At 23.9% G+C, this 12,504-nt stretch overlaps 3 protein-coding genes across 3 annotated transcripts; 1 reads left to right on the forward strand and 2 right to left on the reverse strand. All coding sequences in view use genetic code 6, as the record gives it.

Moving 5' to 3' along the window:
* Window positions 1-248: 248 nt before the first annotated feature.
* On the forward strand, window positions 249-2,839 carry TTHERM_00283870 (transmembrane protein, putative; the record flags this gene model as incomplete). Its single annotated transcript, XM_001018243.2, has 7 exons — window positions 249-757; window positions 876-1,102; window positions 1,240-1,662; window positions 1,732-1,901; window positions 1,956-2,200; window positions 2,257-2,604; window positions 2,662-2,839. Exons 1-7 carry the CDS (start codon window positions 396-398, stop codon window positions 2,837-2,839), a joined length of 1,953 nt encoding a protein of 650 aa, XP_001018243.2. The 5' UTR covers window positions 249-395.
* A 158-nt stretch (window positions 2,840-2,997) lies between these two features.
* Window positions 2,998-3,821, reverse strand: TTHERM_000283879 (hypothetical protein; the record flags this gene model as incomplete). The annotated part of the gene is made up of 2 exons (XM_012798173.1): window positions 2,998-3,363; window positions 3,456-3,821. 2 exons carry the CDS (start codon window positions 3,819-3,821, stop codon window positions 2,998-3,000), a joined length of 732 nt encoding a protein of 243 aa, XP_012653627.1.
* A 984-nt stretch (window positions 3,822-4,805) lies between these two features.
* On the reverse strand, window positions 4,806-12,389 carry TTHERM_00283880 (transmembrane protein, putative; the record flags this gene model as incomplete). Its single annotated transcript, XM_001018244.2, has 5 exons — window positions 4,806-9,238; window positions 9,320-10,021; window positions 10,084-10,549; window positions 10,694-11,298; window positions 11,696-12,389. 5 exons carry the CDS (start codon window positions 12,387-12,389, stop codon window positions 4,806-4,808), a joined length of 6,900 nt encoding a protein of 2,299 aa, XP_001018244.2.
* Window positions 12,390-12,504: the final 115 nt, after the last annotated feature.

Consider the following 12,504-nt stretch of genomic DNA (forward strand, 5'->3'; position numbering starts at 1 on the left):
TACGAATAAAATTTTTTCATATTTATTTTTTTAATGACTGGACCATAAGTTTTCTTGAGTTATAAAAAGTGTATTCTTTTAATATTTAGGTTATTTAATTGCTAAGTATGAATTAAAATCTAATTTAAATTAAATTTCAAAAATAAAGCTTTATTGTAATTATTCTAAAGGCAGGTCCAGCTAAGATAACATTATAAATAAATATTTATTAAAATTTTATTATAATATTAATAGATTAGTAATTAATATACAAGTAAAAATACATTTACAAAAGTAATTATTCGTTTTTGATTATAGATAAACTTAATAATTAATTATTTAATTAATAATAAATAAATTGTGTTGCGAAATCAAAGTATCTTGTAATCATATAATTTAGTTAGTTTAAGAAATAAATGAGCACTCCTCTTCCTCCTTAAGCAGGTTCAAATAGAAATACTATCAATCATATTCCTCCTCACAGATAGTCATAAAATTAAGCTTACCCTATTTAGTAATAGGGTACATAATAGAATTTATCCATTAATCAGAATTTACAAGTAAACAGCAACCTCAACTAAACCATTGAAAGCTACAAATAGCAGTTATTTGAAAAACAAAATGAGATTCAATAACTAATGAGATAGAAAACTTCTCTTGAAAAGGAAAAAATGGAGCTGTAGACTTAGAATTAGAATTTGAGATAAGTTATAAATAACAACTAGAATGTTTTTGACAAACAATTAGAAGAGAAATAATTTTAATTATCTTAAATTAAGTAAACATCTTTTATTTAAATAAATACTATTTAATATTAATAAAATGAATTAATAATCTTAAAAATTTAAATGAATTGTGAAACATTTTATGTATTAACTTTATCTTTTAAAAATAAGGTCTGATTAGATTAACTACAAGGGAATGAAAAAGACATTGGAGGAATAAATCGAAGAAGTTAATAAACAAAGACAAAAAGAACAGGAATTGCATTCATAAGAAATTAAATCTTTAAGAGAACGCTAAAAAACTTTGATAGAAGATCTTTAAGAATAAAGAAGAAAATATGATCATCTCCACTTTTATTTAGAGAGAAATGCAAAATAATTTGAGTTTGAAGAAGAATGTAAATAAATATTTTTTAAAATTATAATTTTTATTTATATTATTAAATTGCGCTAATTAATTACAATAGAAATAAATAATTATTTGGTTTGGTTTATTTGTAAAAATTATACATAAAATGCATTAATTATTTATTAGAATTAAAGACCTAGATCAAAATTAAGGACTAAGAATTGTTAACTTTAGAAAAACAACTTGAGAAATTGCAAGCAGCATACAATTAAGGATCTTAGGATACATAAAGCAATTTAGTAGCTGAAAATGAAAGTTTGAAATTTAAATTATCAGAAATGGCAGCTAAGCTAAACAACTACACTGATTTAGAAAGAAAATTCAATTAAATTTCATAAGAAAGAAAAGATTTAGAGGTTTAACAAATTGAATAAAAAATGAGAGTAGAGCAGGAAAGAATTATCACAAAGAGAACTATTGAGCTTGAAGATCAATACAACAGATTAAACTAAGAAGTACTCTATTTAAGAAACAGAGAAAAGTAGCTTCAAATGGAAAATGAAGACTACAGAGACAAGGCTAAAAAGATGGCTGAGACTGTTAATGAAAGTAAAATAAAATTAGAAACAATAAAAAATTTTCAATATTTAAATCGTATTTTTTAAAATATTTTTTTAGCAATCTAACAAGCTAATTTGTGGAAAGAAAAATACTAAATAGCAGTCAGTTAGTAATCTGGAAATTAAGATTTGAATGTTCTTCGTAGCACTATTTAGCAAAAAGAAATGGTAATTGCATAACAAGAATCTATGTTGAAAAACGTTACTTCTGAGCTTGCCGTTTTAAAAGTAAGATTTAATCATTTTTACAAAATAAAAAAATTTATTAATAACATTCATAAGAATGACTACTCCAACAGACCATCATATGTTAACTCTAATGCTATTAACGTTAATGGAACCGCTGAGGTAGTCCAGTTATAAAGTGAAAATAAAATGTTGGCTGAAATGAATTAGAAACTATAAGATTAAATTGTAGAAGTTCAAGAAGAAACAAGAAAAAAATCAAGAAACACTCAAGGTGGATAGCAATTCCAAACCACCTATGTGAATAATGATCCAGAATTAATAGAAAAAAATACTAAGCTGTAAGTTAAAAATTAAATTTTTTTTTTTAATCATTTTAAATATTTAATTCGATTAGAGAAATTGCTAATAGAGCTCTATCTGAAACTGTAGCAGAACTTGAGTTTAGATTAAGCAGACTAGGAGAACCCCAACCTGGTAAACTAGGATTACCTTAATCACAAAGAGGAAGCACTTATGTTTATTAAACAAGTAGTGCTATTGGAGGTATATTTTTATTAATAGTTAAACACTTTTAATTGACTTATTCTTAAAAAAGGTCAAAACTATGCAAACACAATTAGCCAAGCTCCATTAACATAATCATAAATTCCACTTAATAATGGATATACAAGTTCATAGCAAATTCACAGTATCTAAACAGTACAAGGTCGTAATACAGTCCCAACTTACACCTACACTTTCAGTAAATTAAATTTTATTAATATTTATAAAAATTATAATTTTTTAATTATATTAAAAGATGTAGATGGAAATACATAAGGAAACTAAAACTTATATTAATATTGAAATATTCTTTGTTAATAATAAATAATCAATTACTTCTAAAATTTTATTTTGTATTAATTTTCAGAAATTTATAAAATTTAATCTTAGACTTTCTTTTTCTTCAAAACCATCTTCATTTATTTATTTTTTGATATTTAAATTTTGATTTATTTAACTTGTTTTTACTCTAATATAAAACAACTGGCAATATATTATTTAAAACTTTAATAAAAAATGATAGGATAAATTAAAAATTATAATTTGTTTTTATTAATTAAGTAATTTTTATGGAAAATATATTTTATTAAGTTCAAATAAATAGTTATAACAAAAGTAAAAAAATTAATTAAATATTAAAAGTATTAATTATATGAGAACTAATTTATTTAGAATTTGATTTGCTTTAATTTGGGCAATTCGATGTACACTCAACTATATTTAAAAGTCTAGCATTGCCTTCTATGAACTGTTTGCACAGATTAAAGCATTATTTGTAATTTTAGAAGTAGTCATTTTTTTTAGATTAGTAGTAATAAATGCATTCTGGCTATTTTTATTCACATTATTAATATAAGGTTAAACTATTATTACATTTATCTTTTTCAAAGTTATTATTGATGTCAATATATTCACAATTTAATGAGCCGCACTGATTTATACATTCGTTTTGTATTATCTATTTCAAAATTAGACAAAATTTTTGATAAATTTAATTTAAAAGATAAAGTCAGTAATAGATTAATAAAAATATTAAATTATTCTATTTACCTAAAATGAATTTTATGAAATTAAAGCACAGTTCTAACTGCATTATGAGAATTTTAGGACACTGCTACTATATAAATTTTAAGAACAAGTCTAATGATAATGATAATAATTATAAATATTGAAATCTTTATCCTCTTAAGATTCTAGTTTGAATGCACTCTAAATAGAATAAGCATTTAGACATTAATTGTATAATATAGCCTCCTTAAAGCATTAATCAAGGTATCCATTTATTGAAGCACATTATAAATTATAGCACCCATTTGTTTTTAAGCAGCTAACATATTAGTTTTATAGATTATCTGATCGAATAGCACTAATAATAACTAAGAAAAAAATAGATAAAAATATGAACTTTTAGCTCATTATTCAGTATAAGAGATTTAATTATATTATTAAAAGGTTATAAGCTGTCGATGTGCAGTAAAGAAATTTTTATATTGAAATACTTATTTTGAGAATAAACAATTCTTTTTTTCTTTACTAAATTATAAAATTTGTGATTTAAAATAATAATATTGATAAAATAAGCTCTCTATTGTTCTTTGATAAAATCTAAACACATTTATTAACTTTTTGAATACCTTCTAGATGTAAAACTTAATTTAATTTTTATCAAAGCCTTAGTATTGTGTTTACCAATTAATTAAAAGCAAAAGAAAAATTTTAAAAATCAAAAAAAATCCCCTAATCTAAAAATTCTTTTGTTTTCTAAAATTCTAGTGATTTTAATTCAATTAGAACTAAGATTTACCTAAAAATATTTGTCTAAAATTAACAAAGTATTTTTTCTATAATAAATAAAAGTAAAACTAAATACATTTTTTAAGTATAAAAGTTACTAAAATAACTCATGATCTCATTTAATTAATTTACATGTATACCTTTTTTAAAAATTCTATAAAATAAATAATCAGATTGCATAATCTTTTTAATCCAATCTGATTACACATTTAAAAATAGGGAAAAAAAATTTTTATTTAGCATTCAAGAAGCGTAATTTTTTAATTCCATCAATTTTTTTATTAAAAAATTATAAAAGAGTTTTTGTTATATTTTATATTTTTTAAATGATAAAAAAAATTTTTTGGAAAATACATTTCAAATTTATTTAATAAGGATTAATTACCACTGCTATAAACTCTAATTATACATCACTTTAAAGCAAAATATTTACAAGCTATTTTTATTTTATAAATAGAAATCAAAAATAAATTGCCTAAAAGAAAATAAAGCTTTGCTAAATAAATTTAATTTTACACAAATAGTTAATAAGTTAAATTTAAAAATATTAATATAGGTGAATTTAATGCTACAATTAAGATGAAGATTTTATTAATTTAGTTTAGTTCAATTTTATTAAGAGTTAGAGTTGTTTGAAGAATATGAGATAATTTATTTAAAATAGGACATGATATATGGATTTTCTAATAAGGTTTATATCTAGAAAATTGTTAAAAGGTTTCTGCATTCGTAGATCTTTTCGAGCTGTGAATTAAAAAATTAGTACCACCCTAGCAAGAAAAGAAGAATGAAAATAAGTAGAGAGTAAACAAAAAGTAAAATGAAATAGGTTTAAGTCTTTTAAAATGTATTTTGATATTATTCTATTACAAATTCCTTCAAAAAACCAGAAATGTAAATTATAAGCTCAAAAGAATCATCTAATGCTACGAACCCAGGTACAGGAATTGTATTATAGGAATTAGAACCTTAATTTATATTATTATTCCATTAAATGAGAGTAGCTTATAGCTATTAAGAGTTTGTATTATTGTATATTTAAGAAAGCTAATCCACTAATCCTAAAAAGTTTTTTAAGGCAATTATATAACCCTATTCAAATATACCAGAAAACACTGTGCTGCAGATGCTCATCATATAAGGGTCGTTATATTTGGTTGTTTATTTAAGTACTTCACAAACATTTTTATCTAACAATGGATAAAAGTATTTATTGTAGTTACTTTATTAGTCTCTTTAAAAACTTTAACTAAGAGAAAGCAATGAGTATAAATTATTTATCAAAACTTAATTTTAAATAGTGAATAAGTTGGTCATATTGTAATAAATGTTGTTTGGATCCTATACTCCTTAAAATCCTTAATATTACCATCCCATAGTACCATAATGAGCTTAAAGCAGCTATCCAAGCTGCGCAGGTACAGATAATATATAGTTGAGCTCCTAAACTTGTGTTTAGCTCTCTTTTTTCAAATTATTTTTGACGACCAAGTTCACTACTGGATATGTTGCTACAATAACTAGTGATAGTAAGCAAATCAACATTGAAGAAAGACTAAATTTGGGCAATGAGTTGGTTAATGAAATAGTTTTTCTTCCATATAGCTAAAGTTTACTAAGGCTGTGTACTGATGCCGATATTCCTTTACTCAAATTACCACTTACTATCCCATGAGTACTTCCTTTTTTATCTACATTTATTTACAAAGTATTTAATTATGTAGAATTGATGACATTTCTTATACTAAACAATTACTTTAGTTGCTCATCTAAGTTATTTATAAGCCTTTAAAGCAGCTCTGGAGAGAAAGTAGCAAATAATTTTAAAATATTTTCTCTATTGGTAATAAACATTATATTCATAAAATAGACAATGATAGTAACTATAAAAGAAACAACTATTATGATAGACAATGAAATATTGTAATTATTATCTATTTAATTGAAAGAATTATAGCTAAATTACACAGCCATGCTCTAAATTGTGTCCATAGACTTTTAATATGACCTAAGATTTGCTACACTGAATACTTCTCCAATAACAGCATCATACAAACTAGAAGGAAAGATATATTTATATAAGTATCCGCACAGGATTATAAAAGAATATAGGATACTTACTGACAAAGTAACTACATTGTCGTATACATAAGGTGTAGGATATATACTTATTTTAGCTTTTGTATTGTAAGCATATGTTAAGTAATCCATATTTTATTTATTTAAAACAAGTTGATAGAGATTATCTTTGAAATTTTAATTCAAAGTCACTTCAATGTTTGTTAAATTTTTTTAAAGCTAGTTTAAGTAATTTTTATCAAGTTAAAAGTAATTATTTTTATACAAGAGGATTTGATTTGAGCATTTCATTAAATGACTGAATGAAGAATACATATCGTTGAACAAAGGCATATTTACCATTGAATAGTATTGATCCTAAAAATACGAATAAGATACAGCATACAATCCGGAAGTCATTATTAATAGAAGAAGTAATCCAATATATCCTGCTATATTAGCAGTTATAAAAAGCTTAGAAAGTTTCTTCGATCTAACAACTTTGATTACGTAGAGTCTTCTTGAGGAGTTTTGAGTTTATGATGAATGAATTGAATCTTAATTTTAACCTGCAACGTTTGTCTTTTTAGATTTTTTAAAGTTATTTGATTCTTTTGTGTTTTATATGAAATGAGAAATATCCATTATCTCTGCTTCTTCATTAACAACATCTAAGCTATTAATTTTTTGCTTGTTTTAAAAATTCTCTGAATCATCATTAATGCTACCACTTGAGCTGTCTTCTTCCCAAATTTCTTAAGATTTGTCTGCCCCATAAAATTAGAATTGATCAAAGTTATATTTATTTAAATCAAGTAAATTTTTATCATTTGCTTGTCTATCAGGTTTTTCGTTACTCTTAAATGAAACGTGTGTTTATTTTTTCGTTGGCGAAGTTATCCTACGAGAACTAAATAAAGATTTTCTTCTTTTGCTATCCTCTTTAATAATTTTATTACTGATGTTATTTAGCTAAGCTAAGCTGGTTATACTATTAATTTAGTTTGTTGATGAAAAGCTCATATTTGAACCACTTCCTGCAGCCTATTAAGCAACACCATTAAAGGCTATACCATCTAAGGTGCTATTAAACTTTTTATTCAAAAAAGCAGCAGTACTTGGGTTATTTAAATTGCTTGCAACATTATTACCTTAGGAATTTTATTTTAAAGATGAAGTAGGTGTTGATTAGCCTGCTTATATCTCTTATATAGATTAAATAGAATTTTAATTGTTATTATTATTATTAATATTATTATTATTATTATTATTAGTATTATTATTACTATTATTAACTTGGGTACTAGGAATATTTATATTATATTAGTTATTGGGAGCATTATTATAGGCAAAATGACCGGTTGCTAAAGAGCTTTAGTTGCTTAAATTTTAATAGGATCTATTATTTTCAACAATATTGTCACCTATTTTTTCATAAAAATTGTCTTAATTAGCAAATTAGCTTTTATTATAACTATTAGAGTTTTTTTCTAAATTATTCAAGGAAATTTGCTAAGATGAAGTATTATTATAAGCTTCAATCCTACTATGATTTAAAGGTATGTGATTTTCATCAAACACTTCTAAAGAAAATAATGGATTATTAGAACTACTCTATAAATTAATAATTGGCTTTTAAGATACTATAATTGGTTATGCCCTACCTGATAATAAGTTGTTATTTGAAATAATAAATGATGGATTTAAATGACTTTAATCAATGGCTTCTATGTTGGCAGTATATTCTAACTTACTTTAATCTACTAATTCTTCTTTTTCTTAAATAAGATTTGAGTTTTCGTTAAATTTAGGAGATAAAGGCATCAAAGGAGATTGAGCAATTAGATTCAAATCCTTTTCATTATAAGCACCTCTTGGAGATTAATATTACAAATTTTCTAAAGAATTAGCTATGTTTTTAGCAAGCAAATTTTATTTAGGTGCTAAGAAAGTCTTTTTTTTATATGAATAAATAGCAGTGAGATCTTCGCTTTATTATTAACTTTCTTCAATTACTTCTGACTCTTCTAAGTTTATATTGGTGGCTTATTTGTTCATTATCTATCTCTCAGAAAATACATTAATATCTTAATCTAAATCAGAAGATTCTTAGATGTTATCTTTCTCAAGCTTGCTTAAAGAGTTTTACTTGGTTTCTGGATGCAGACTTTTAGCATATTAAAGAGAATTTATATGATGATGGCTATTTGCCAAATAATCTTTAGCTTAAGTCTAAATTAAAGACAACTATTTACCCAACTATTTATTTATTTAAAACTCTGAATTTAGAGAAGACGAATGGTTTTGGTTAGCATAAGTACTATTTACAGCAGTTGTATTTGTACTTTAATTAGCCTAATTATTTTGCTACTGCTATACTTGCTTTAACAAGTAGTTATTGCCCAAATGCCTTGAAGTAATCAAGCTTTCGAATTGCATAATCGATTTTAAAAAAGTTTTATTGTATAACCTTGTATCTGTTCTTTAATTAAAAGTTGACTAGTTAGTCAATGTTGTTGATACACCTGCTTGGAATAGATTTATATAAGAAGCAACATCTATAGCTAAATTCAAATCTAAGTGAGTATTCATAAAATGCTTAGCACATTCTATCTGCATCGTTATCAGATTTGCATATTTCTATGTGTCTAGTTTTCTGAATTTTGTTATTTGAACATACTTAATACTTTGTCCTTAATTTAATAGTTGCTCTTAAAAACTCCATTAAATTAAAATGTAACGATATCCTTTTCCTTTAAACTGTGAAAACGTCTTTTTATAATATTCTTCTAAGCTATTAGTTGTATCTATGTATTATTTTTGAATTCGAGGATTGATAATCATTAAAGTTTGTATCTCTTTTGTTGTTTTCTTTCCATTTCCCACATTTAGAAATTCTTATTATTCATCATTTTTAGATTTCAGTAAACATCCTAAAACAGGTAAAATTTTGAGTAAATCAACTCTTTTGATGTTTTGCACTATTTCATTTAAAAATTAAAGAAATATTTTAATTAATTTAAAAAATTAACAAAAAAGTGTAAACTAATTCAATTAATTACATTTATTATTTCCGAAAGAAAATGCACAATTAAATATTTCTTCTGAAATATCAAGGATTAATCCAGAATCATCTATAATAATATACTATTTTTTTTAATCGTCTTTTTCAAGGTAAGCGCATACTCCAAAGTCGTTTAACGATTAATACGTGCAACATCTCATATACATAGGTAGAATAAATCCTTAGAATTTAAGTGGGAAAACTAGCATCTTAGAACAAAGAATTTAGCTAAAATCGTTTGAATTTATAAATTAATGAATATAATCTTAGAAAGGCTTTTGGAAAAAACCTGGAACTATTAAGCTAGCTTTCTATTCTTAAATCTCTTTCTGAGAATATCCTAGAATTGTTTCGAATTAACTTGAGACCTATTTCACTATAGCCATTTCACTTAAAAGAGAAATTTTTAAGGTACAAGATTCATTTTTGAAGAGGTCGATATTCAAATCTTCTTTCTTTAAATTCCTAATTATCAATCTTTTGCTTTGCTTGATGTATTCTCTTATACTTTTATTTTCAAAATCTAACGACTGACTATAAATTAATGCTATTTCAATTAAGGTAGAGTTAGAATAATTTATATCAAACATGCGCTAAATGTACTGTTTTAAAAAATCTCTCCTCTGCTTTAATTATCTGCCTTTATTTTCTATCTATTCTATATTCAGGTAATCTTAAGACAAAAATGCATAAAATGTTCCTATTTATACATAGATAATATTGGAGTAAATACCACAAAAAAATTTTAAATTATCATAATACCTTATAAATAAACAATATCTTAAAGAAATATATGTGAACTATTTAGAAGATCATCAAATTCAATGACCAATTCTAAATTTAGCCTTTAATTCTAAAATTCGTCCTTTGAATAATACAAAGAAAATTTTTTTTCAGACCTTTCTTTCATTTATTCATAAATGAGGCATTCAACAAACGAAGAAACACCTCCACTTTTTTGTGAGCCTAAGGTTTATTTGCTGTTATCTTGCGAGTTATTATAATTATGAAGCGAATTGTTTTTCATTTTAAGGAGCTCGTAACTTACTTTTTAAGGAATTGATTTCACATCGATTAAAAAATTAATGTAAGTGTAAATGAATTTTTTGTAATTATCTTCAACATTTTTAAACTAATTTATATAATTTTCCATAATTTCCATGAGAAAAAAGTCCATGAAAGACTTTCTGTTTTTATCACCTAAGAAATTAATATCATATTGACTATCCTATTTTGATAAGATAAATAAATATATGTATTATTTTTTTTAGTATTTTTTTGCGGCTATTAATAAATAGATTTGTTTAGAAGTAGAAAGTCGTACTATTAAGAAAAAATTAAAAAAATTAATTAAAACAAATTGGTAGGTTACAGTTTAAATGGAGTGACAATAACATTTTTATTTGAAGCAAGATTAAATATGATTAAGATAGACGGTCTCATAAAAAACTCCTGTCTTATTTACCATGTAATCTTCATAGAAGTAGTCATAATTGTAATAAATGTAGCGAGTAATCTAATCAAATAGTTTTGGTGAAAATCCCTTTTTGTTCGTTTAATTAAGAGAAATTAGATTAAACAAAATATATCTATATCTAACTGAATGAATCCTTCTTCCCAATTCGAAGCAAATTGTGACAACGCAAACTTAAACTATTAAAAGTGAATTCATTTAAACATTGATCAGATAGATAAAGAAGATCAAGCTCATAAATATTCTATTGATGCTTAATGAAACAAATAAAACTTAAACGCTCTTAGAATAGAATGGTAAGGAAATTATAAATTCTAAAATATTTAATATGCCTGTAAGTAATAACAGTAAATTAATTAGCCATCCATTAGATCCTTAAGAAAACAGGCCAGTAATAAGAGTTTCGCTAATCATCCTAACAAAGGACCAGTTACTGTGTCGTTTTGATAAATGATTGCATAATATAAATCTGTAATCAAAGTCATGTGTATGAAATATAAAACCTTATTTTTTATAAATAATAATGAGAAGTTGATAAAATAACGCAATCATTCTTTCTATTTCAAATGTTTTTTTACTGACTTTAATTTATAATCAAAAATAAATATTTTATGAAACTTAATATTTTTAAAATATATCCTAATCTTCATAAAGGTATTTTGAGTATTTTCATGTTTAACAAGTTTTTGCTTAATACAAAATTAAATTGCTCAAATTTTTTTTTTTGAATATTTTCTTTATTTTATTTGCTGAATCGTTAACTTCACTTTAAATTAAATTTGTAAGCTGACAAATACATATTCTTTATTCTTAAATATCTGATTCAAATAATTAGCTTTAAAATAAAGTATTTTCATGCATGTTTATCAAAATTCTACTTACAATAAAATAAATATTTACCTACTATTATGGTTAAGATAAGAGAAATAGAAGCAAATGAGAATTAAATCGGGTTATCTTAAAAGTTGTCATTGAAAATAATAATAGAAGCAGAGTAGATTTAAGGAACGTAGAATATATAGCCAAATAATTATAGATATATAGATTCAAAAATCAGAAAAATTTATATTAAAATATTTCCTTTATTATCTTTTTTGAGATTCATGATAACAGCCAAAGTTAAAAACAATAAAAACTGAAGGTTGAAAGAGAAAGAAATTATATTCATTATGTGCTAGCTTAATCTATCATCATTCTTTGTGACAATATTAATTACCTTAAGAAAGTGACTATATTCTAATATATTATAAAGATCATTTGCATAAGATTCATATTATAAATTGCTGATTTTATTCTTTAGATCGCTTGTGAAGCTTAATATTTACATTTGTAAAAAATTAATGAATAAAAGTATAAGTGATAGCCACAGCGGCTTATTAATCTTGTATAAGACTTTATGGAAATATTAAGTATATGTCTCAAACAAACGCTCAGACAAGTTAAAATCACAACTCCTTCTACTCTAATCAATTTACTATTGCTTAAATTAACCTTTTAATTATCCAAGCTGATCCTTCAATTAAATTGTTGTTGATTGCTGATCTTTATTTAAATTTAAATCTTCATTTTATTTTCTTTTGCTTTAATCTTTCATTTGCTAATTATTGATTTAGTGCTTAATATTGAAGAATATCAAAAATAGTTTCTTAAAGTCTTTGTTTGATATTATCAAAATATTGGTATATCGAAAACCCAATTTACACACACAA

The sequence above is a fragment of the Tetrahymena thermophila genome (assembly GCF_000189635.1).
Source record: "Tetrahymena thermophila SB210 genomic scaffold scf_8254600, whole genome shotgun sequence".
NCBI classification, from domain to species: domain Eukaryota; phylum Ciliophora; class Oligohymenophorea; order Hymenostomatida; family Tetrahymenidae; genus Tetrahymena; species Tetrahymena thermophila.